Source organism: Diadema setosum, unplaced genomic scaffold, assembly GCF_964275005.1.
Source record: "Diadema setosum unplaced genomic scaffold, eeDiaSeto1 scaffold_24, whole genome shotgun sequence".
NCBI lineage: Eukaryota > Metazoa > Echinodermata > Echinoidea > Diadematoida > Diadematidae > Diadema > Diadema setosum.
In genome coordinates, this window is record NW_027307651.1 from 460,933 (window position 1) to 488,130 (window position 27,198).

Consider the following 27,198-nt stretch of genomic DNA (forward strand, 5'->3'; position numbering starts at 1 on the left):
CCCACCCTAGTATGTTGTAGATATTCGTACTCTATAAGTAGCTATATTCACGTTTGAATATCACAGGAAACTATATACTTCCCCCTATGTTTGATAACTATTTATGATGACTACAAAATGACGTTCTTGCGTCAAATTTAATAATCCTATAACATTTTTAGTTCACAAGAGATTAAGGCATTGCGGTCCAGATAAGTGCAAGGAATAAGTTATTCCATGCTATAGAGTAGACAACATTGTATCAAGTTTAGCAAGAAAATCAAACAAATTCTTCTGAGTATTACATATTAATTAGTGAATTGACCTATCTCCTTTCATATGTCAATCTTATTATTTCATAACCTTATAATTTTACATATTTACGTGCTACTGCCTTTCTCCTGCATATTTTTGTTTGTATCTTGTAGTGTTTATGCTCATCTTCACCGGTAGGCCTGTTATATGAGACCTGTTTCGATAATAAGGTTGTTATTCTGTTTTGGGTGGTCACACTTTGAAGGTCTGCTTTTTGATGCAGAGACCTTCCATGAAACATCTTTTGCCATCTTATTGAACTATGCATAATCAAATTGAATCGATTATTTGAATCTGTTTTGCCAAATTTCTGTTTTCCATATTTCTCCAACGATTTTCTATTTTTCCATTTTTAAGATCTGTACATTGCGTAATCACGTTCACTTTCGTTTTAGTCAAAGAACTATGTAGGCGTATACCTTTTGTAATATTTTGACAATTGACAAAAAATTTACATGTGTAAAAAAAAATAATCTTGCGAATAAAGTCTGAAATGGGTCGTTTAAGTTAAGTCGTAATTGATATGATTTTTGGGAGTCAGCAAGACATAATCAGGTGTGAGGGAATATCATACCTCTTCCACAATGAGTCGTTCATTGTGCTCATGTTCAAACCACATGAGTTTGGATACTTCATTGTTCCAAATCGGTAGCTCGTATATGCTTTCTTGATGTTTTAGGACTTTTCAATTCTTCTATATATACTAACTTGTACAGAAGGTGTAATACATTACTGTTTATCGTAGATAGTGTAGTAACAATAGACACCTCATTCTTAAATTCACCATTGTAAAGACATTCCAACCAACCTGCCAACGTACCAACATCTTGTTTAAAAAAGCGTAAACTATTTCAACTTTTGTTTTACGCTATATTTTCATAACTGGAATTGAGTGAGGATTTTATAGGTAGGTCAACGGAAAACCTTTTAGCGACGACAGAATCCCCTTATCTTATTTGCCAATGGCCGTTTTCTGTTTCAAGAAACTGTGTAAAACTTGTTCATTTCTAAAACTTCATAAGTTTTGTTTGACGAAATAATCTACCCCTATGTGGCTTTTAAAGTTCCCTTTTGCTGTTTGTATGGAGTCACCATAGAACAGGGGTTGGCAACAAAGCTATTCGAAATTATATTAATTTCAATTGAGCCAGCAAACAGGGCTCACTGCAATGATGTAAAATCCATTAATGCCACAACTAAAATTTACTAAACAGAAATCACAACTAAATCAAAGATAATGATCTTATGCGCTATTCATGGTCATTTATTTATGAGGTAATTTCATATGTGGGGATAGGGATAATAATGTCATCATTTTTCCTCACAGTTTGTAAGGAAGCATCTTCGTATCTCTCCATCAGTGCAGATACATTATATCTGCACTGTCTTTTTTCTCGTATCTCGTACACGTAAGGGCCTACTCCTATGTATGTGCATTTGGAAATTGATTTTCTTTGTTACTATTAGATGTTTGTTGTTTGTATTTCTCTCGGTCACACACTCGATTTTCCACCATTTATGAGGAAACAGGAATACGAAATTTTGGCGACCATATTTGAGGCCATCTTGAATGTCTCAAAACCCTAAAGGATGTATAAGATTTGCACCATCCAGATTTAGATTCGACACTTTCGAAATAGGGTCTAGCCATCAAGAATTACTTGGTGAACGGTAAAAGCATTGGAGGTAAAGCCCAAAATCTGGTTTTGGCACCCAGACTACAAGAATCCGAGAGGGGTCCATACTTTACAAGCTTTGTCTTTTTAGTCGGTCTCTCCGATTTTTTTTTTTCACACAATGCATACTGACAATTATTTTGACGTTCGTTTATTCCATTGTATGCATCCCTACTGTATTTTTTCAAATATTGTTTTCTTTGTACGAAATTCAATGCATTATTTTTGTTACTGAAGAATGTGAGATTTGTGTTTATATATTATGTTATTGTGACAAACGAAATAAATTTGAAGTGAACTGAACTGAAATATCGCTACCCCTGTAACTGACTTCTTCATTGAATTTTGGGATACGTTTTCTGGCAATAATTTCAGAATCTTCATTTTGTAGCTTTTCTTTGAGGGAAACAATCAAAGTTGCGTGAGGTAACCAAGACACTTGCTAATACTCCAATTTTCATCGTTGTATTCTCAGTGGTCAACACTGTCTCCACCATTCAGGGATGGAGAGGGGAAGACATCCGATTGCCATGTCACTTTCAAGGGCAGCCTGAAGCTGTGACCTGGGCCAAGGAGAGCATCTTGTATCAGCCGGTTCCCAAGGCTGAATTTAGTAATGGGACTTTTGAGAGCTTGGAGGAGGGATTCGAATTCGACAGGAACTTCAACCTTGCCATCACCGACTTGAAGTTGGCAGATGGGGGTCATTACGTTTGTCGCGTGCTTCTGACGAATTTCGAGAATATCGAAAATTCTGTCCATTTGACGGTTAACTGTAAGTGATATTTTGTATCATCATGATGTGGAGGACGGGGTTGTTGTTGTTGGGTTATTTTTTCATCGGTTTGCATTAACTTGTGAAAGAATTTGATGAAATCAAAGCAACAGTCAGTGGAAGAGACAACTAAAGGAGTAAATAGTTATGATGGCAGGGTGACTTGTCCGTAAATCATTTAACACAATCTGTCAGCCACTTTAATACGAAAAAGGGTTTACTTTCCACTCTTATGAAGTCTATTTGTCTTTCACTTTTCTCATTTTATTTCACCTACTCATTTATCTATTATTGTGTTTTTACCAAAAGGTACAGTGATAATACATCCTTTTTCTAGTTTTCCGTAACTGAAATCGTCTCGGTGAAACCGTGTTTCTTTTATAATAAACCAAGATAAAATGAATTTATATGCCAGAAATCATACTCCTCCCTGGTAAAGTGGGAACCTAGTTCGCTATTCATGGCAGGTGATGAATTTCAACAAATCAACCCGATGAACTTTAAGAAATACTAGTGGTTCAAATCCTTCTCATTCTTCCCATTCTGAAAGATAACTTCTAAATGTCCAGTAAAACATCAAAATATATGTCCAATAAAGGAATCATCATTCAAGTTATCCGCTTCTTCTTATTTCCTTGTTTTTTTGCAGATTAAGAAGCAATTGATGTATATTCACACCTTGCAGTAGGTTGAATATATTATCCTATCTATTGCAAGCTGCGCATCAGCGTGTAATTATTCGTCACTGTGGCGTTGCTTGGGCAGAAGTCTTCATGATCTGTATACAATATATACTATAAAGAGAAGGGCTGCAGAACGTATTTGCTTTTTTGGTGGGAGTTGGGTAAAAGGAAAGGAAGGCAATATGTTACCATGGTATGACGGGTTGCAAATATCTACGCTGTGATATTTATATTCATATATGTTTAGTGATTACCTCTCGTTCACTATAACGCTTAACTCCAATGTTCCTGTAGTGGCATGGTTTGGTCAATTCCCCAACTTGATCCTTTTGACTGGAAGTTCACTTTTTTGTCCTACTACACCAAGTATAAAGCTTTCGAAATAAATAGCGAAAGAAAATAATTTAAAAATGACTGGCATTCCCATAGCAACTGTAACATTGAACAATATCTTATCAGAATATAAAACATAACTTGCTCTGAAGGAGTATTAATTCTACTATAATTATACAAAACAAAACGGTAGTGTTCGTTGTTCCGAAGGTTGGTGTTATTATTCCGAAAGACCGTATACCTCATCTTGAATGTTGAAATTCCTTAGCATTGGTTAATCCGAAAATGGGGAAAAAGATACATAGAGTAAGACACACACAAGAAGCAGAAAAGTGAAACTAAATTACCTTCGAAATAAGGAATCTTTGATTTAATAGTCAATCAAAAACTTCTTTAAATATTTACTTTATAAAATATACATAACATAATATAATATGAATAATATTCATATAGTATATGTGACCGTGCATCACAAAACGAACAAAAAGTCGCACGCACTGATTTTGTGTGAGAGCTGAAAATAGGTGAAATAGGTCAACCTAACTAATCTTGACTTTTTCATATTTTCTGAAAGAGCAATTCTTCTTCTACATTATACTAAAGTTTGGGATCATAAAACGAAAAGGAAATAGGGTTTTTATCAGTTTTTTTTTTTCTGGAACACCTTTTGGTAGAATAGTGCAATTAGGTGTTTCTGCAAGAGTCCTCTTTTCATTTCTTAAAATTCCTGTCCATGCTCATCACTTTCAATTCCTATAACTTTGAAAAGAATGATACTACTACTGTGAAAGTTGGCATTGATCATCTACAGAATGTGTTAATAGAACATGCTTAATTTCAGCTTAATCGGATAATCTCTTCATTGTTGTTGCTCCAGTGGTTTACCTCCTGTTTTTGTCCCATTCATCGCACAGCTAGCATGCTTGGTAAAGATAAAGCGCTTGAATAGACCCTGCTCTTCAGAGCCTCTTTTCTCAGTTCACACTTATCCAGAGTGTGTACTTTCTTTCCAATATTTAGATAACTGTATGTCAGGAGAGTCCATTTGGATTGAGTTATATATCATTTTAAAGCTTAGAGTCTGCTCTTTCAGAATCTGACCTTGTCTAAAAATCCATATCTGGTGACTTTTTGTTGGTTTTGTGGTGCAGGGTCACATATAAATACATAGCTAGCACAAAATGTGTGCCATTTTGTGAATTTCTTGTTTCCCTATAGCGATGGCATCAAAACATACAATCGAGGAATGCCTCAATAGGAGTCAGTCCAGTCAAAACCGATGTACGTACCAAGCCCCATCCAACGCTACTTCCATTGCTCTTACGTGTGTCGTGAGTGGATTCAAGCCTGACATTTCTATGATATGGACCGATGAGTCTGGAGAGAGACTACAATCCATGGCTTCGCTACAGACAACACTATCTGACGACACATACGAGAGGTTCGAGAAAATCAATGTTTCTGTCATTGAAACTGAACGAACCTTCGCGTGCATAGCTACCGGTGACTCGGTGAATGGAACGTCGACCAAAGAAATCACTCTTCTGCCTATACCAGGTTTGTGAAAATTGTCATTTTTGTGGTTTTGAATAATAACGAATCATATCATATCTTCTGTCGTCACTACCAGAAATTATGCACTACAAAAAAGTGTAAACAATACTTCCACAAATGTTATGCATCTGATTTGACACGGGGAAGTCTAATCTGAGTGGGCAGTTTTGAGTAATGTAATTGCTAGACCACACAATCATATAAAAGTCTATTTTGCTATACCAAACACACGTTTAAAAATGATTTTCGCTGAGTAAAGGCAATGGCCAGTAACAATGTACTTTTGTGTGAATGGTTTTGCCCTTGTAGTCAACTACGTCTTTGGCGGTACACAAATGTGTTGATGACGTAAATTCATCGAGATACTGTTTCACACCTTCTTACTCATGTAATGACTGAATAACGCTATTTTGCTGTGTCTTTATCAAAATTCAGGAAAACGTAATAATGTCGGTCTCATCAGTGGACTTGTCACTGGCATACCAGCTGCCGTATCCATCCTATTGCTCCTTTTCCGAAAGTTTCGGCAAACATCCGGTCAGGAGTACCTACAGCAAAGAGGTGTCCGTTTATTTTTCTATGTTATTCTAATTGATTGTTTGTTTGTTTTCTTCATAAAACCACTAAAATGCGATGTACCAGGATGGGTATAAACCCCCTCTACCCTTCGAAAAGTCGTATTTATATGATTAGAATCAACCATTTCTGCACTGTCTGCATAATAATTTCGTAACAGAATCAGCAACAGAAAAAAAAATGAGCAACTCTCGTTTTACAGTAATAATATTGTTAAAATCGCTATTCATGTTGTCCAGTTTCGGAGGAATCATCACCTACCGTACAAACAACCATGGATTTTGAAGATGAGAGCAACAAGTGGTACTCCGTACAATGGTCGGACTTCAAATTTTGTTGCAGACGACTGAAGGACGTGTCCACACAACACGTAAGTATAATTGGTGGTACGTGTAGAGTGACATCACTCTACATGTAGACAAAAAGTTAATTATAGGTAAATAGTTGTATCACCATGAGCGTTGTGTTATACCCTTCGATGACAGTCAATGCCAAATCATGCGTTCAATGGCCGAATTATTACATTTGTGTTGTTTTTGTGAATTGTTCCTTGACAGGCAGTGCATGGAAGCATAGCATGTAACGATTTTACCGAATAGGCTGGCAATGTATACCACAGTCTCTGTCAATCTGTTGGCATATCGCTGGCAAGACACAGTGCATCACACTGCTATGTTACTCGCATATCGTATATTGTGATTACAGATATTGAAAACCGTTTATCAAAGGGAATTTTAAATGATATAATTCTATAGGTTTTTATGTTCTATTTTAAAGGGGGTGTACAGTTCTGGTCGAGGTGAAGATTTAGCTTTTAACGTTTTGTGAGATATTCAGAAACCACGCTATGAGATGTCAAAGAGCATGCAATTCTAAGGGGTATTAAAAGTTTATTCGATGAAAATCGGTTTTGAACTAGCTGAGATATCCAAAAACAAGGTGAAACAAAGAGATACTAATAAAGTTGGGGCATGTCGTCTTTTATTATTAGCACTTTTTTGGATATCTCAGCCATTTGAAAACCAATTTTCGTCAAATAAACGTTGAATCCTTCTTGGAATTACATGCTCTTTCATATTTCATAGGAGGCTTTTCATTATCTCACTTAGGAATGTTCAAAACATGAATCCCTACCTCAACCAGTACTGTACAGCCCCTTTAAAGATGAGGGAGGGGAGGAATTTCGTGGGTTTTTCCCCTGAGACTGAAGAAGGTGAGTCACTTTCAAAAGTCTTTATATTCCATGCAGTGGTTGACTTATACCACAATAGCCTGAAAAAAAACACCCCCCCCCCCCCTCTGATGCAAGATATGGGTACTCTGGAAGTATACTTGCCTATAAAAATGATTGAAGTGCCTTTACCTTGTTTTAACATTTGGCTTTTAGATGCCTGTTTATGTGCATCGCATGGAATCTTCACTGAAATAGCTAGCAATGAGATTGGAAGGGAGGAGGAAATGATTCGGAAGTGTTGTGGATTTTCTTGGTTTCCTTGATCATTTACACTGGCATCTTAATGTTAATGGTTGTTGTTATTGTTGTTGCAATCAATACGATATCATTACATACGTCATTGCAATATCGTTACAGCATTACTGTTGAAATTGGTAGCAATAGTAGTGGTAGTTGGACTGTTCTTGTTGCTATGGTTGTTGTAAAATATCGATGCTACCGTTCTACGACGAAACAAATAGAGTCCTGCAGTCATCTCAAGCCCGGTTTCAATAAAGTCTTTCAAACTAGAGTTACCGCGACAATGTCCGGGTAGCGTCCCAGATTTTGTTTTTCTTTTTTTAACCATGACTGTTAAAATGGTCCCTGGGTAGAATTTGACAAAAAGAAATACTGACAAAAAACAACAACAACAAACAAACATAAGACATTAACCTGATATTTAATGCCCTGGTAAACATTCTATCAGAACGCAACTGTGGTAACATTCCTTTGATACGCTCAACACGCATGCGCAACATTGCAGACAGAGAATGATTGAAGCTCCGATCACGCGCATGGCTTGTAACTTCTGGGCCCCATTTCATAACAGATGTTATGATAGCAACTCTTGCTGGAATGGCAACTTCCAATAGCAACAGCTAATCAGGAAGTTGGATTCTTTTTGTTACCATGACAACTGACATTCCAGCAAGAGTTGTTATCATATCAACTTTTTTTTTTTTTATGAAATGGGTCTCTGATCTCTATGTATAGTTGAGATCATGAATTGTAACCATATTTTGTACTTGCAGAATCTATAGAACAATAGGCCGCGCTGGCCGGTGGGCGGGGTAGTCGCATTTTAATAGCGGACTCACCCGCTTCGTGGAAACGTACCTGGCAAAGGTTTTCGGTGTGTGTCTTTTAAAACGGTACCCCTAATTCTCTTTCCTGCGGTTTTATTGCCCAAGGGGAGGAATTTTGTTCTCCGGACGTTGTCGTGACGTTGTCGCGGTAAGGTTTGTTAAAACGGGGCTCAGTTCAGTGTTTCACCCCATGTTCGAGGTTTTTTTGGTGTATTATAATTATCCACCCTGTTGTATACACTTCATCGTACGACAAAAGTAGAGTAACCAAGCAATAATGACCCTACAGGCTGAGGGTTGTAGAGGATACCAACTGTCTTCGTCAACCGAAGACACACTCTAAAAAAAAACCCGGGTTAGAACTGACCCGGTACTGGGTCCGTTGGGGTCACACACCGTTCCGGGTCAAATATGACTTGGAATTTGGTCATGAAGACCCCGAATGGGGTCACCGTGACCCAATTCATGACTCTGAATTGGGTTATATCTGACCCCATTCCTTGTCATTTCTGACCCGGAACTGTGTGTGACCCCAACGGACCCAGTTCCGGGTCAGTTCTGACCAGGATGTTTTAAGAGTGCATGATTTTTTAAAACTATTTTCATTAGATTACATGGTTAGAACAGCTCCGAACCCATATGAGCTGGGGGAGTTTGTGAAGGGCGTTTCACCGCCAGAGCTTGGGAAATTTTGGTATATTTCATCATGAAAATATGAATTTTCGCAGAAATTTTGAAAAAAAAAAACACCCTCGTTGTATAACTATTAGTATGTATATGTGTGTGTGTATTGTGTGTGTATGTTATATGTGCTCCCAACTTTCCAAGCGGACCTTAATAAGTCGCCTCTCCCATTTTCCGTTTTTATCATGGACATGGAGATAGCACAACAGCAGCTTCATTTCAATCACCTGACGGTTTGTTAGATTTAGGCAGATAGTGATGAAAGTTACAAAAAAAAAAAAACCACTCAATAGTGGTACTTTTTTAAAGCGAAGTCAGAATGCCATATTTTCTAGGTCAGACTGGGATTTAAAAGGGAAATCCGCCTTCAGACTTTTATTAACATCATTTGGTATATCGTATTATTCCTAAACCGTCCCTGTCCTGGCACCCCATCCAAAACAAAAACAACAACAACCACAAAAACAAAACAAAAACAAACAAACAAACAATCAGGACAATGAGATAAACTTTTGCATAAATATCAGTGTTCCCAGATTTCCCCATTAGACTTTAACTCTTTCTGTGACAATGAGTCACAAGGGCACAAATTTCACAGACAAACCAGTGGACAGGTAATAATGTGGCACGCAAACGGTTAATATGGTATGCAATATGAAGATGGTACAAAGCGAGCTCGCCTATGACCTCCTTGGTAATTATATCATTAATATTGGGTGATTTCAAGTTCGGTGTTATATATATAGCGCTGGAGCTGTAGTGCTCTCTCCTACAACTGCCTTAAATCTAGCTCCAACATCTGCGGTCTACAGATTAAACGCAAGCTACAACATTAATGGACAGTATACCTAAAAACACTGTTTGCTGAAACTTTTTTTTTCTTTTTCCCTTTCAGCCACGAATACCTTTCTGCGTGTACGTTCTCTATCGGTTCACACTCGCCGCCTATTTCTTCGGGTTTTTGATCACCTATGTCACATTGGCAGGGGAGGCAGTTGGCCCGAAGGTCTTCATTTTCCCTGCTTTTTGGACATATACTACGGCAACATGCTATGTTTGCTTTGCCTGTTTTAATGTTGCGATGGACCTCAAGAAGAGTATGACGAAGGCAGCACATGAAGGTACAGGGGTTAAATTTTATACATGACGGAATAGAAGCTTGTTGAATCTTGAATTGATGTGGTTACCCCACGACAAGAAAAGAATTTATTATAGAAAATTTCTGGCATTGTAAAGTTGATTTAATGAAATGTGTTACACTGTACTGTACTTATTTCCTGAGCTTTGTAATCACGTTCGAAGAGATAAACAAACGTACACAAATACACGTGTACACACACATAAATACGCAACGTTCAAATACATATATGTGACCGTGCATCACAGAACGAACAAAACGTCGCACCCCATGATTTAACGTGGGGACTCAAAAAACGTGAAATCATGTCAACTTAATTGAGTACCCTTCTTCTACATTATTCTTAAATTTGGGATCATAAACTTAATTGAAAAGTACATTTTTCTCTACAACTCTTTTTTTTTTTTTTTTTGGTAGAGTGGTGAGATCAGGTATGTCTTAGAGGCCCCTTTTCATTTCTTGATTACCCCCTTTGCACACTTTTCACGTTCAAGTCTGATAACTTCTTGAATGATAAGGCTACTGCTTTGAAAGTTGGCATTATTCATGGTCCGAATGTGTTAATAGAGCATGTTCACATTCAAATTTATCTGATAATCCCTTCATTGTTGTTGCCCCAGTGGTTTACATCCTGTTTTTTTCTTTTTGTCCCAATCATTGCATACCTATATAGCACGGTTTGGTAAAGATTAAGCGCTTGAATAGACAGATAGACCTTATACTTCAGAGCTTCTTTTCTCGGTTCACACTTTACCATAGTGCGTGCTTTCTTTTTTCTACATAATCTATAATTTCGGCTCACTCCCACATACTAATTTATAGTATTTTTCAGGTCGTCAGTTTGTTGGTATGAATCGTTATCTATACGGCGTCACTGTATTTTGATTAGAATTGTAAGATTTAATAAGCAAATAAAAAAAGACAAGAATTCCATGTTTTGTAAGGTGAAATACAAAAATTTTCGGCTCGCTCGCTGCTCTCGCTCGCCAATTTTTTTTTTTTTTTTTTTTTTTTTTTTTTTTTTTTTTTTTAAGTCCCTACCGGGATGGGGTTGGGGTTGAGCACTTTTTCTGAAATTAGGGGCGCAATTTTCGCGCTTGCCCCAGGCGCCGTTTTCCCTAGATACGCCACTCACCCCTTGTACGAATTAAAAAAAAAATAGGAGAAAACCTCGTAGACCATGGATTATCAAGTGTATTTTGTTGTCAATGAAAATCCGTAATAAATTTTACAGGAAAGCGCTACACACGCGTTTAGATGTTGATTTTAATAAATATAAAAAATACAGAAATGTCGGTCGTCACGCAAATTTTATAATAAAAAAAGAATATGGAATTTGATATTTTATTGAATACATCCTTTGGAAGGCAACTTAGGATCTTTTGGGAAATTAAACAAAAACACCTCTTCTAAAATCATTGAAAATGGATATGAAATTACGGACCCAAATGTTATTGCCAATTCTATTAATGAGTATTTCATTAATATAGGATCAAATTAAGCATCTTCTCTATATGTAACCGAGAGCAATTTCATCCAGTAATTTTCTGAATCACTTGCTATTTCTCTTTATTTTTCTCGCCAACTTCATACCATGAAATAGTTACCATCGTAAAAGATCTCAAATTCAGCAAGTCTTCGGGTTACGACTGTTTAAGTCTTTATCTCCTTACACAGATTGTTCATTTCATCTCACCCCCACTAGTACACATATTCAACATATCCCTCAATTCAGGCCGCTTCCCAAACTCACTTAAAATCTCAAAAGTGATTCCCTTCTATAAAAAGACGATCAAACACAACTAAAAAAAAATCACCCAATATCCCTTCTTCCAAGCATATCGAAATTTTAGAGAAAACTGTTTATAAACGCTTATTTTCTTTTTTAAATGGAAATGAAAATTAATTTTTATTCAGATTCAGTTCGAATTTTTAATAGGAAAATTATTCTACAGACTACGTCATTATTCAACTTTGTGACAAAATAATTGAAGCTTTTATTAATAAGGAACGTATTATTGGAGTTTTCATGATTCTGAATAAGACATTTGATACTATTGACTACAACATTCTTATTCAAAAATTAAGATACTATAGCGTTCAAAGAATACCCTTGTTATGGTTCACCGATAATTAATCTAACCGTGAGCAATATGTTGATTTTGACTCATGTTCCTCCAAGAGATTATAAATAAATTGTGTAGTACCATAATGGTCTTTCTTATGCCCTCTTTTATTTCTTATTTATGTGAATGATGTAAACAATGCTTCACCAATTTTAACTTACATTTTGTTTGCAGATGATAATAACATATTTTATTCACATAAAGATCCACAGACACTTGTCTGTCCTCTTGATTTTGAATTATGTACACTTTCTTCTTGGTTCAAATGCAATAAATTATCCTTAAATATTGGTAAAACTACTTTCATATATATATATATATATATATATATATATATATATTTAAGAAGTTCATTCTCCTGATATTGAATCTAGTTTATATATTGATGTTTTACTCCTTGTAGAAAAAAACGTCTACCAAATTCCTTGGTGTAATCACTGATGCCAATCTAACCTGGAATAAACATGTAATACAAGTAGTATTGTATCGAGAAATATAGGTATATTGTTTAAAGTGAAAGATCTTTTGACAGAAAAGTCTGTTTTCATTTTATATAATGCACTGATTTTAACATACATCACATACTACAATGTGGTATGAGCACAGTCTTACAAGACCAAAATTCAATCAGCTCACTTTCTCCAAAAAAGAGCAGTCTGTAGTTGTACCAACTCACCTCATGTTGCAAACTAGGAATCACTATCTTTAAATTGAAAACCCTGAAAATAAACGATATTCATACATTACAATGTGCAATATCTATGTACAAATACACACCCAACACCCTACCATCCTCGTTCCACAACCTGTTCACCGTGATCTCCAGCGTCCACGCTAACCCAACTTGACATTCCAAAGACTATCACCTCCACAATCCCAAGCTAATGATAGCTCATAAGTCAATTAGACACCATGGACCAGACGTTTGGAATAATGTCCTTGAGCAAATAAAGGCAACGACTAGATTATGTTATTCTTAGCCATTTATGAAAAAAATGTCTTTTATCGAAATATGATAATGGATGAGTGATAACAATTTTTTTTTAATGTTAAACTAAAAAACAGTTTATATAGGTATATTAGGAGTTTAGTAATTTGCTGCCTGCGGGTTTTTTTTTGTTTGTTTTTATGATCACATTAAAATCAATATTGTGAACATAAATATGTAACAGACATACACTTGACACCGTATACACTAAAAACAAACCCACTTATGTCTTATATGCCCAAACGTTAAATCAACAAAATTGTATTTCATGGCATATACAACACAACGCAGCACAGCACGTCACTCACCTCAGCACTTTAGTGTAGTAAAGAATGCCTCTTGAAAACAATCGATAGCTAGTTTGAATTTCCCCTGTCTTCTTACTGCTTCACAATTTACTACGATATTTTGAGGTTGATTATTGATTTGAATTTGTAGCAACGTCCGTTATACAGTTTTGTAAATCTTATTTAAGTTTCGATTTTTTCTCCCGAGACCTCAGTCCATGTTAAGTTTCTGCTTATGATCACGGTATCCTGCTTTTCTGTTATTACAATGTCTAAAATTGCACAATCTAAACTCAATTCATTCAAATCCTCCTCTTCAGCATTTCCGTATATTAAAATATTTTGTAAACTTTTATTGTATTATATATTGTTATGTAATTTACTAATTCAATTTCTGTAAAATATTTTATGTTTTTGTTGGAAATGAAAAAAAAATAACGAATGAATAAATGAATGAATGAACGAATTGAATTGATATCATTTTCAAATATCTCGTGTTTGCGTTATTTGCCAGCACCTGGAACTGGAGATTCAAATGAATAAAAAAGACAGATTGGATGACGACACAAAAATGGAAATGCATTTTTTCAAACAAACCGTTACCCTAGTCTTTTTTTTTTAGAAAACCCCAAAATCTTAACAAACTCTCTAACAATGCGTCCTAAGTGGTAAGCGCATAAAATAGGGCGACTGATCACTGCTATTATCTCTTTCTCTGTATATAATGATCTTTTGTTGTGCTTTTAGACAAATTTCGATACCAGATTCAGTGGTTTCTTTTCAACCTTACGGCCGCTCCTTCCATCGTCACAGCTCTTGCCGACTGGGAGGCCCTTAACTTCGTTGTGTTTTTCATATCGGACAAGGTACCGTTTTTGCTTTACGTCAGTTTTCAACCGCTTCCTGCAGTCGTCTACCTCATCGAAATCTTCCTCACCCTGATTGTCGTCCGCTTCGTACACGCGGTCTACCCGTTCTTCTACGTGATTACCTACGCGCTCTTTATCGTATCATATTGGGCTACAGGGGGAACAGACCAGTACGGAAACCGCGTCACTGCTTATTATCTCAATTTCGACGAACACCCCGGCATTGCGGCCGGAATCCTGGTTGGCAGTATTTTGTCAACGCTGGTGTTTCAAGCAATCTTAAAGGGATTATACGCCATCCGTGTCCGATGTATGGATAGGAGAGCAGAAGCCGTGCCTCTTACAGATGAGGTACCCGCTGTCGAGCTCGAAGCACCGACCAGGCACCAGTAGTTCTCAAGGTAAGGCCCTCATTGTGTACACACTGTTCATGTCTTCAAAGGGAACTTTACTCCAAAATATGTTTATATGGACTTAGTGAAAGAAAAAAACAATGCAAAAACACGTCATTTAGGTTAGGAAAATTATTGGAGATTTGTTGGAAGGTAGGCCTCAGAACGTGTTAAACGTGGCAAGATAATTATCATTATCGTTATGTAACAAACTACACACCAAACACACTCTCATCATACAGCCATGTTCCAACGTCTCGAGTTATGATTCCACTCGATTTACTAATTGTAATAACGGGCGTTGACAACAGAATATTTAAGTTTCAATAGTATACACGCTTTATTGTCGTGTACGTCATTATATCACACGCAGGTGATAATTATAGGGTATTTCCCCCAGAATATGAATTAATCAGTGTATTGGTTATATACGACTCTCCATGAGCAATTACACCAAATTATATGTGGTCAAAACGTTTAAAAGGAGGTCTTAAAATATTGAGGGGACATATACATGTGGTTATAATTATTAGGAGCGGTCATACAAATAAAAGGGTGCATAAGTTACGAACCACCGCGACAGTCCGAACAGAGTCCCAAGTCTCTTCCAGAGTGAAATAGCGGCCACGTCACTCTCCAAAGGGGACCTCAATCGCGATCGCGAACTGCAGTGCGCACTGCCACGATGAGCTCCGGATGCTGACGTGTACACTGTCTGGAACGGGACCGGTGTTCGTCGCCTCGTCGTCGCCCGGCACTCACATCAATAGCGTTGACATCAATTGTTCAGGATGCGATCCCAACTTGGAGATTCACAATATATTTACGCTGATTCGTCGTGAGCTGGACATGGATGAAGTTCATCCTTAGTCATTGACGACGGGGTTGACGATGAGAGGAGATGCGAGATGATGAGCTCTGATGCAAGCCTCATGCAGCGTCCTCAAATATGACAGGAAGGCAACTCCTCTTCCGTAGTAATATTGTTCCACAACTATTTAGAATTAATGTTGTTGGAACCAAGCACCTCACCGATGTGGTGTAAAATAGACATGTATGAACTCCACAAATTATAGTACAATGTAAAACCGCCTCAATAAGGAATGGACTTGACTCTGGAAAGTAATATTGCATCTCCCTTAATTTGTATTGGACGAAGGAGAGCGAAGGTCTATGTCCATCTCCTTTGGAGGTTGAGGAGCAAGCGTGTGAGTAAGAGCTATGACCACGGTTAATGTTAGGAGCAGGGGGCTACGTGGCAAGTATTATGGGATATCAAGCCTACGTGTACCTTTTTACATAACCGTGGTCAAAGGACTGGTCAGCAAAAATTAGCTCTTCTTTTGCCATCGGGGAGCGTCCGGAGAGAGTAACATGATTATATAATACCGATTGAAATAGCTCCCTCTCTCGGCCGGTGACTTATAGTCAGACTAACGGGGTACGTGCTGCTGCAGATTATTGGTGAAATCAATGAGCCTGTGTCGCTGCGTATAACGAATATAAGAAGTCGTGATGTCAGAGCCATGGAATAATTTGAAGAAAACGCACAGAGAATTCTAAATTTCCTTTTTCCAGGATAATATAGAGCAGCACTTAACTTTTCTTCTTTATAAGGCAGGGAGAAAAATTATCACCATCATATCTATTTATGGCAATCATTAAGTCCAGAAATCGTGTACTTCACTCAAAATAAAAAGGAGGAAAGAATAGATTTCTATCTATAGGGACACCACATATTTTTGAAGCCTTTTCATCCAGCAATGACCGCGAATAAATTTATCAAGAACTTCGCTTAAAGTGTTCTTCTAATTTCTCTGCATTCACTGAATCAACATCCAGGCATATGTTGTAAATTCCCCTTTGCTAAAAAAAAACCCTGGATGATGGTTTTGGTGAAAGGTGGGGGGGGGGGGCGTCAATTTGTAGTCATTAAAGGACAGGTTTATCTATCATCATCAACTTTAATTTTCTTTTCTAAGATTTAAGAATGATGTGAATTATAACTAGTTCAGATGATTTAAGGGAGAGCATTCCATACGTCAGATCCATGATGCATTAAAGATTTATGAGGCTCTAGAATTCGTGAGTTATTTAGATGAATATTTTTGCATGTTTTATGTGAATGCACATTTTTTTTTTTTCGCACGAAGTATAATAACTAAAAGCTTGATTTGGTACACTAAGTTGTACACCTACAACACTATACAAGACTTGAGCCATGCGTTCGGCTTTTACCGGACGCATGGCTCCGTGTAGATCAGTAAAAATCAGTGCATGACAATTTACAAATCAGATTGTAGAGATTTTAAAGCCCATTTTGTAGTAATTAATACAAAATTGGCTTTAGAATCTCTGCAATGTGATTGGTCAATTGGTATGCATTGATTTTTACTGATCTACACTGAGCCATGCGTCTGGTAACAGCCGAACGGATGGCCATGTGTTTGGTAAAATCCGAACGCATTGCTCAAGTCTTGTATTATATAGTGTTGTACGTGTACTGGACGCATGATGGGGAAAATGGTTTGTATTTCATGAATTTACAGGCCCATTTTATTACACAAATGATGCACAGGCCTACTTTGTGGATTACTGAGAATTGGATGCTCTTGTTTACCTTTGGAACAGTCTAAAAGCCACTCGCTGCTCTCGTGGACTTAATCATTTCCAAAGTTAAATTCGTTCATCCAATTCTCACCGATCTACTCGGTCCTGTGCATCATTTGTATACTGGATACATGGTTTTGACGTACTCAGTGGCGTATCTAGGGAAAACGGCCCCCGGGGCAAGCGCGAAAATGGCGCCCCCTATTTTCTGAAAAAGTGTTCAACCCCAACCCCATCCCGGTAGGCCAAGTCGACATGATATGCTTTTTCAAGCACTTTAAAGGGGTCTTCTGAGGGTGATTTAAATGTAATGAATTTTGATAAATTTTGGCGAGTGAGCGCAGCGAGCGAGCCGGAAATTTTGGTATTTCAGCTTACAAGACATGGAATTCTTGTCATTTTTTGCTAATCAAATCTTACAATTCCAATCAAGATATAGTGACGGCCTTATAGATAACGATTTACGCCAACAAACTGCATGAGGAATTTCAAAAGTACTCTAAAGTAGTACGCGCGAGTTAGCCGAAATTTGTATATTTCCACGTCATCATCACGTCTTGTTCTTATCTCTTTTTTCTTTCTTTTTTTTATAAATTCTGGCGAGCGAGCGCAGCGAGCGAGCCGAAATTTTTTTGTATTTCAGCTTACAAAACATGGAATTCGTGTCATTTTTTGCTTACTAAATCTTACAATTCTATTCAGGATATAGTGACGACCTTATAGATAACGATTTATACCAACAAACTGAGGACTTATAATACTAGTACTCTAAATTAGTACGAGCGAGTGAGCCGAAATTTGCATATTTCCGCGTCATCATTACATTTTGTTCTTATCTTTTTTGATTTGTTTTTTTTTTTGCGCCCCCCCCCATATGTTCGAAACCGTTGGCGTCCTCTCTTGATCCAATCGGCGATTGCTTCAGAACGAATGAAATTGCAGCCGCTGCTCTTTGTATCATTTTTCCTGCTTAATATAAAAGGACATATGTGAACACAATAGACATTGTCATTTTGTGCGCTTCATCGTCACGTTTTGTTCTTATCTTCTTCTTTTCTTTTTTCTTTTTTTTGATAAATGTTGGCGAGCGAGCGCAGCGAGCGAGCCGGAAATTTTTGTATTTCAGCTTACAAAACATTGAATTCTTGTCATTTTTTGCTTATTTAATCTTACAATCCTCATCCAGATAATAGTGACGGCCTTATAGATACTGTAACGATTTATACCAACAAACTGTGGACTTGAAAAAAATACTCTAAATTGTACGAGCGATGAGCCGAAATTTGCATATTTCCTCGTCACCATTACGTTTTGTTCTTATCTTGCTTGATTTGTTTGCGCCCCCTTCCCCCCCCCCCCCCCCCCGTACGCTCGGCACCGTTGGCGCAGTCTTTTGATCCAATTGGCGATCGCTTCAGAACAAAAGAAATTGCAGCCGCTGCTCCGTGAAATATTTTGCTTGCTAAATATGAAATGACGTGTGTGAACACAATAGACATTGTCATTTTGTCCGCGTCATCATCACGTTTTGTTCTTACCCTCCTTATTTATATAAATTTTGGCGAGCGAACGCAGCGAGCGAGCCGAAAATTGTATTTCAGCTGACAGAACATGGAATTCTTGTGTGAACACAATAAACATTGTCATTTTCTCCGCGTCATCATCATGTTTTGTTTTTATCTTGTTTGATTTGGTTTTCTGCCCCCCCCCCCCCATTATCCCTCCCCCCCCCCCCCCTTCCGGGCGAGTTTTTTTTTCTTCTTCTTTTTTTTTTTTCCTTTTTTTTTCTTCTTCGTTTTTTTTCCGTTTTTTGCGCCCTCAAGGAGTGGCGCCCGGGGCACGTGCCCCCCTTGCCCCCCCCCCCCAGATACGCCACTGGACGTACTGGATGCATGATTTTGGGCTTTCGTCTCTAGCGAGCCAAAAGGGAATGCATCCAGTAAATTTGCCATCGGGTAACATGATCAAAAATAGGATTTTAGGATTATCAGTTTACATGGTTACCAACAAGCAACATGTACAATCGGTCTAAGTCAGTGTGGGTATTAAAATGATGACAACTTGTCAACGACGAACAAGTAGCAATAATTAACATTAATTCTTAAACTATGTAAACCGGTAGCGCGACCCTTTCGACACTAAAGGCATAATTGTTGTGATGGGGGTTTTGGAAGGGGGAGGGGGGATGGGGTGGGGTAGTAAGAGGGAGAATGGACGGGGGTATTGAGTAGTGGGGGGGGGGGGTGGCGAGGGGGGTTGTTTTGTTTTGTTTTTTAACAAAAAACTTCAATCAATGGATATTGATATTTTAGGTTGGATTGTATGAAAGCTGAAAAGAAATTATTTTTGGGGTAAGTGATTCAGTTAATAGAATTTATTATGCAATGAAAGAAAAAAAATGGTTAAGAGATTGAGGAATTAATAATGTAAAACTAGAAAAGAAGAGATGTTTATATATGGATTGTATATATTGATTGTGAAAAAAATGTACCAGAGTGTATCAAAACATGTTAAACCAATGTAAAGTTTTGGTATCAGTTTTGCATCCTTTGATGAAAAGGACTATAAAATTGGTCGGGAGATTTTTGTATCAATTTATTTGTATATTATGTTTCCATTGATGAAGAATAAAATATTCTTTAAAACAAAACAAAAAAAATTAATCCATTCCAACAAATTTTAATCGATAGCATAAAAACCGATTGGTTCCACCATAATTTCCTTATAACATATGTAACTGAATAATGATAATAAGTAGCAGCAGCACTGAAGACAAGCCTTACCATTTTGTACCATTTTGTAACTTGTTTTCGTTTTCTCATTTCTCTTGGAATTCAATCGAATCTTGCCTGATCTGTTCGTCCCACTTTTCTGCATTATTGAAATCGCAAGGTTTATAGGGTTGAGATTCAATCAAAGGGGTAGTTGATTTTATGAGTATTGATCGCATTTTAAAGTCATGATAATCCTGCTGTTTATCGAGCATCTACATGTTTAAGTTTTGAATGTGACAAATATAGAATCCTACCTTTTTGAATGTTAGAATCCTAATCGACAATACTTGTAGATTTTTTTAAAATAATGATATCATGAAGAAAGTGTGGTTGATAAAGAGTTTTTCGGCCCGGAATGAGACAAAATAAGAAGTAAAATACAACTACAACAAAATTGGAGTGACATAAGTACAATACTGAAAAATAACGTCAAAACCATACAGATTTAAACCGCAAATGACTTTTCATAAATCACCAATACCAAGCACAATATTCAGAAACCATTCACTGAAACTTTGCTAGACGTGGGTGTCTTATACGACATACTACAACCAGATGGTTTGTAAAGATAGGCAAAATGCTTTGAAAAGTCAGGATTGTGGTATTATCGTCTTTATGTCAGTTATATCGCCAACACATGTTCACTCACACGATTATGTATAGCCACATAATTAAAGAAACCATAAAAATCGCATTAAAATTTGTGGACATGGTCACGTTTTCCGTCAACATTGCCAAAATGAATTAATGGATGTTTACTTCTCTATTGACTTCTCTATCTATCTATCTATCTATCTATCTATCTATCTGTCTGTCTTTCTATCTACATATCTATCTTTATCTTTTTCTCTGTATCTTATTTCATTGAATTTAAATCATGGGATGAAGCTTTATGTGACATAAAGTTATTATGCAAGCCTTCTTAGTTCGTTGTGAGCAGAGAAAAATGCTAACTATACGGTTGTTACAACTGCGGGCATAAATAATCATGTCATCGACATTATTTGCACAGATATAGCTTCTTGTGTTTTGGCGGGAAGTGTAAAAGTGCGCGGTTCATCTTAACGTGATATAGGTTTTCCCGGCCAATTTCGCACTTTTGTCAGTCCTTTTGATAGAAGGATCATTCCATTTAGCCAAAAAAAAAAAAAAAAAAAAAAAAAAAAAACTCATTATCGTATAGCTTGACATTCAGAATTGCAACTTGTGCGTTCAATTTAGCATTTCTATCAATAAAATTTGCACATGTGGCTTTCAAATTTGTAAAAAAAGGGCATTCAAATTGGCCAGTACTCTATGTTCATTCAAATTCGCCACCACTCGCCGAAAATGGTAATTCAGTCATTCAATGTCGCGAATGGGCAGGCAAATTCCGAACATTTCCATTCAAATAGACGTCATGTTATTCCTTTTTTGAATAGGTGAGAACATTGAAATGTGTGCATTTCTTTGTGACATTTTGGTTCATCCACGCACTGTTAAGCAATACAAGTATCACTTTTTAACTCGATGTAACTCGAGTTTGTTGTTCTTTGACTCCCCTTTTCTTTCATACACAGGCGTACATGAACCAATACTACAGATTAACTTCGTCTTTTTAGAGTTGTGACAGCACAAGTTTAGATACAGACGTATATTTCAAGAAGACAGAGAAAGAATTATAGGAACATCTGATGATCATAACCTTGACTTCCTAGAACTGGTCGACACATTCGGAGTAAAGCGCGCAACGGCCAGAAAAGTTGTGGCCACATGCACTTCGGACTGGAAAACTCAATAAGCACATTGAAAAAAAAAAAAAGCTGTTGCCAAAATCCCCCCCCCCCAAAAAAAAAATGAAGTGTATAATCATGCTTACAAAACAAAAACGATGTTTTATAACGTATAGAAAGAACCAAAGCATAAACATGTGTGCTAAATTGACTTCAAAACATGTAAATTGGAAGCCCCAAAACGACTTCGAATGAACGAGAGCGGCATATACGTGATCACGTGATCATTATTATTCTAAATTGAATGAACGAATAACGAAATGTTTTTTTAACGAATTTAAACTCAAAAAAGATGTTAATTAGAATGAGGTTGAAGGTAATTTGAATGATCCCAAATGAATTTGAAAGAAGAGATCACAAAATTGAAGTACCGAACATGTCATCTATGCTAAATTTTGCTAAATTGAGTGTAGCAAGTGCGAAATTGGCCGGGAAAACCTATTATTTGCTGCTGTTGATTTGCTAAGTTTTCCCAACACACTCTCTTGACTTCCGGTTTTTTCGTTCCTTGTAGGCAATCCCCCCATAGGGGGGGGGGGGGGATCACCCTGCCGCATACTGCTGTGGATGCCTTGCGGCAGCCCTGCGGCTGCCTTGCCGCAGACAGGCATCATTTTCACATGCAAATTAGCTGCCGCCGCAGACTTGCGGCATACTTTTCCACGTCAGTGATGGGGGCTGGAGAGTCTGCGGCAGATCTGCGGCAGCATTTAAAAAATAATTAGAGGTTGTGGCAGGTCTGCGGCAGATCTGCAGCAGACTGCTAATGATGAATATTCATATGTTTGATTTCAGGGAGAGGTTGTGGCAGATCTGCGACAGATCTGCGACAGATCTGCGGCAAGGTTCCTACAGGTATGCAGTAAGTAAGCGGGAAGGCTGCGGCAAATCTGCGGCAAGTCAACAGGAAAACTGCTGCAAGACAGCGGCAAGTCTGCAGCAGACTCTAAATGACCTAACCTACATCGGAAAGTATGCGGGAAGGCTGCTGCAAGTACGCGGCAGGTCTGCAGCAGACCCTAGTATTCTAGAATGTAGTTCTACATACAATTGCAATGCATCACATGCTTTATATACCCACAAAAAATTGTAATGTTTTAAGGCACGGTTACTAAACTACAGATTCCATTCTTATCAGGCCAGCTGAATATGAAAATTTATCCTGAAACACTAGTTGAAGTTTGAATAATGAATATCGCAATAAAGTGAGTGTACAATTTCTTACATATTTTCAGGTTGAAGTCAATATAGATACCTTATAGGTTAATGTATTTACTTATTGCCACTAGTTTTTGCATATTAGATCATCTGTCATGAATATTCATGATTAATCTAGAAGTAAAACGTATGCTTTTGACGACTTTATGACTTCTTTATTGCGTTTTTTTGACCAAAATGAACACACGCATTGAGACAGGTAGAACCCATGTCAAATGGAAACATGAAAGTTGAAAAAATATAGGCTTTGATATGCAGGATTTTTAAAAATGTTTTGTACATAATTATTCTTCCCGCAGATCTGCCACAGACCTGCCGCATACTAGTGTGCGGCAGGTCTGCAGCAAAGCTTGGTTCTGCCGCATACTCCCGCTTACTCTTGCCGCAGACTAAAAAATCTGCCGCAGACCTGCGGCAAGTCTGCCGCAGACCTGCGGCAAGTCTGCCGCAGATCTGCGGCAGACTTTTCTTTTTCTTATGGGGGGGGGGGCATCTATCAATGTTCAGATAGATACATGTAAGGACATGTTACATGTGCCAATTTGTGCAAATAACCACGACCGTCACTGTTGAGCATTCCATCTGGTTATGGATGTTACATCTTGCCTCTCTCCCTCCCCCTCTCTCTCTGTTTGTCTTTCTTATTGCATTTAATCATTGAAGCACACACATACATACTCAGACACACACACACACCACAACAAACACTTAGGCATGAATTCACGAAGGTGGTACAAAATTAAACCATATGGTCTAAGTTTGTACCAGGTTTACTTAGACCATGCTTTCAAATGTCCATGGTTCAATTTTGTACCACCTTCGTGAATTCGGGCGGTAGACACAGACACAGACACACTCTCCCTCCCTCTCCTCTACTTCTTTTCCCTCTCCTTTGGTTCTGAACCGCAAACGCACACACACACCCACACACACACACACACACACAAACACAAGCAGTCTGTGGGTCTCTCCTTGCCAGTTTGTGTCTCCCCTATACATGTGTATTAACAAATAGAAACACACGCACACACACACATGCTCACAATATCGCAATTTTATTTCCTATTTGCCTTTGTGCAAATCATAGATTTTATTTTGTTTGTTAAGCAAACTACTGTTTTAGCTTCCCATAAGAATTATCACAACCTCATTCAGATATTAAATTCAGAATTGCAGAAAATCATCTTGGTCAAAGTGTAATAATCATAGCTGAATATTGTTAGAAAAAAAAAAATAGGCATTTTCAAATTACATACTCTAATACTAATCCGGAAATTGTTTGTGATACATAGATTGATCATCAGCACTCAAAATTGATTATGATACATTTTCAGGAGTAAAAATTGAAGAACTGGAATTATCATAGAGCTAATTATTATATCCTCACAAGTTCTTACAAGAGTAGCAATATTGTTCACAGTAAAACATTGTTTGTGTTAGAAAATGTCCTTTATTGTATATTACATTTTGTTGCTACCTTACCTAACATACTGCAATATCATTTACTGGGAAAGTGTGTTAAATCCAAATTGAAAACAATTTTCGTTTTGCAAAAGATGGTTGTGAGAGTTTGTATAGAGATTCCACCTTTATTATATACTTTTAAGTACACATCCTTTATTTCATCAATGATGATCAGTTAGACATATTTTTTAAACTTCATTTCACACAACATTAGAGAAACCATGCAGCTCATGTTCTTCGCCCAAAAAGAATATTGTTGCATAACGCCTTTAAAAATGTTCACTTTTTTCATAGTCGATTTCGTTAGTCACTCTCACCTTTGCCAATTGTGTTCCACCTGTGATGTACATACGTATGTTGTAGTTAATTTTATTTTTTGATTCATGTGATTGTTTTGTATTTTTTACATCACTGCCTGTTCATTTTACCTGCCACTCTAAGCTACAGGGTGCCATTGTAAAGCAGATATCAAACTGAATTACCCCACCCCATGTATTTCAAAGTAAACGTTGATTAATGATTGAAATAAAGAAACCTCATTTTGGTGCATTATCTTCCAGCAATGCCACTGAAGATTCCATTTACATTATGTAGTATAGTCACAAGTGGTAGCAAATGAGTCGGGTGGGATTGATATGACAATTTAAAAGTGCTACGCAAAGTATATAGCGTATCATCAAAGTTCACTTGTTTCCGATACAGGGCTACCCTCTTTATCTATACGGCGACTGAAAGAAGCGGTGTGCAAGTACAAACGTTTTCAGCACGGCTATTTTCTTTTCTGCCGAGGGCATATGGTTTGGTTGATCTATGATTAAAAGATGAATTGGCTCACGATACGAAGATGAAGATGTATTTCTTCAAAGAAACTGATGGTAATATTTGAGAAGAATAAACTACACCAAGCCCTCATACTATGCTGAATTCTAGTTCAGAGATAAGCGCATTACACAGGGTCGTTTATCATTTTCGTTTTTATTTGTGTTGATTAGTGTTTTTCTCCTATTTTATGTTATTTATCCTTCCTCTTACTTTCAGAGAAAATCCGATACCAGATTCAGTGGTTTCTCTTCAACCTCACCGCCACTACTTCCATCATCATAACCGCTCTCAACTGGGGGCTGCTGTATTCTGCCATATCGATAAAAGTACCGAACTTGTTTTACGGCATCATCCATCTACTTCCCACCGTTGTCTGCGTCATCAGAAATATCCTCACCCTGATCGTTGTCCGCTTCGTGCACAAATCACCCACTCTTCTTCCTGAGCATCTACTTGCTCTTCATTGTCATATACTTGGCGACTGGAGGAACAAATGCGTTCGCCATTTCCTCCATTGTCGTCTTCGAGAACCACCCCAGCAGAGAGGCTGCCACCGTGGTACTCGTGCAGTGATGTTGGCTCACACCATTTTTAAGGGATTGTATGAAATCCATGTCCAATGTATGGATATTAGGAGTGCAGAAGCTGTTACTGCTGCCAACGAACCGGTATCTGTCGAGGTCGAAGCACTGACTGAATAGTTTTCATGGTTGGCACCCTCACCATTCACAATCTCGACCACTTTATTCACTGCCAACATAGCACTGATTTGTATTATTATAATCGACTGAAGTCTAACATTTACGGAATGATGGTCAGCTACGCTGATGTTATTGTCTCTGGTTCAAGGATTTCTTACATTTTATACGATAAGAATACTTAACAGCATCCCTTTGGAGGCCAGGTCGTGCAACATTAAATTTGCATGACGCTTCAATTTATGTATACGAGTTTACAACACGGCAATACCGATGGATTCTTTTCATACATATTCTGTGAGATAGCATTCTTATAAGTTACAAACTATCATCTATGCGACTTAGGGTTACTGTTGCTTTTTTTTTTTGTAGGTCAAATGCACAGTAATGTACTATAAAGGAAAATATTTAATGTTGATTTTGTCAAAGTCTTCATTTCTTTCTTTTTTTATTACACTCTCTACGTCATAATGTATTTTAGCGTGCAGGGAGTGCATAATATCAGAATGGTGTTTAGTGCCTGCTTGGGCCTGTTTTCTAATAAAGCATACTATTGCAGCAGAAAAAAAAAATTGATTTTCACTAGAGGTAAACCTGAGCTATATTCCATACGAGACGATCAGCCCAGTCAAGCCATGCATATGTTGACGGTCTCCTGCTTCCTTTTTGAATCAGATGTATACTGCCTTATCTGTATTACATGCAACTATAAATGCTTTACAAATATATATATATATATATTTTTATACGTGTACGTAGTAGTATAAACTGCACTTCTGTATTGCTCATTTGTCATTTGGTTATGTTTTGTTTCAATTTTTTGCACCTTTGTAAATCGTTTTGAATTGATTTGGGATGCAAAATAAATAAGAACGAGCGACCGAACGAACGAATGATATTCTTTTCCCAGAATAAAACAATAAAATGGTTAACAAGTCCTTTGACCCCAAATATGTTTGCATATTTTCATTTACAGTTTCTCAGAGTTCTCAAAATTAGAAATATTCGTAAACACTTTGTTTTGATATACCAAAATTACCTTAGTAAAGGAGGAGAATACCATTACCATAATAAAACGTTAAAAAAGCTGTAAGATCCTCAATGAATGCATTGTATACATGTTTATGTGACCCTGCACCACAAAACCAACAAAAAACCGCTTCA

The 27,198-nt window shown here is 37.4% G+C and overlaps 1 protein-coding gene across 1 annotated transcript; it reads left to right on the top strand.

Annotated features, from left to right (window-relative positions):
• The first annotated feature begins 5,119 nt into the window (after positions 1-5,119).
• On the top strand, positions 5,120-14,567 carry LOC140245714 (uncharacterized). The gene is made up of 6 exons (XM_072325251.1): positions 5,120-5,318; positions 5,751-5,876; positions 6,131-6,261; positions 9,772-9,997; positions 14,163-14,524; positions 14,559-14,567. Exons 1-6 carry the CDS (start codon positions 5,120-5,122, stop codon positions 14,565-14,567), a joined length of 1,053 nt encoding a protein of 350 aa, XP_072181352.1.
• The last annotated feature ends 12,631 nt before the right edge of the window (positions 14,568-27,198 follow it).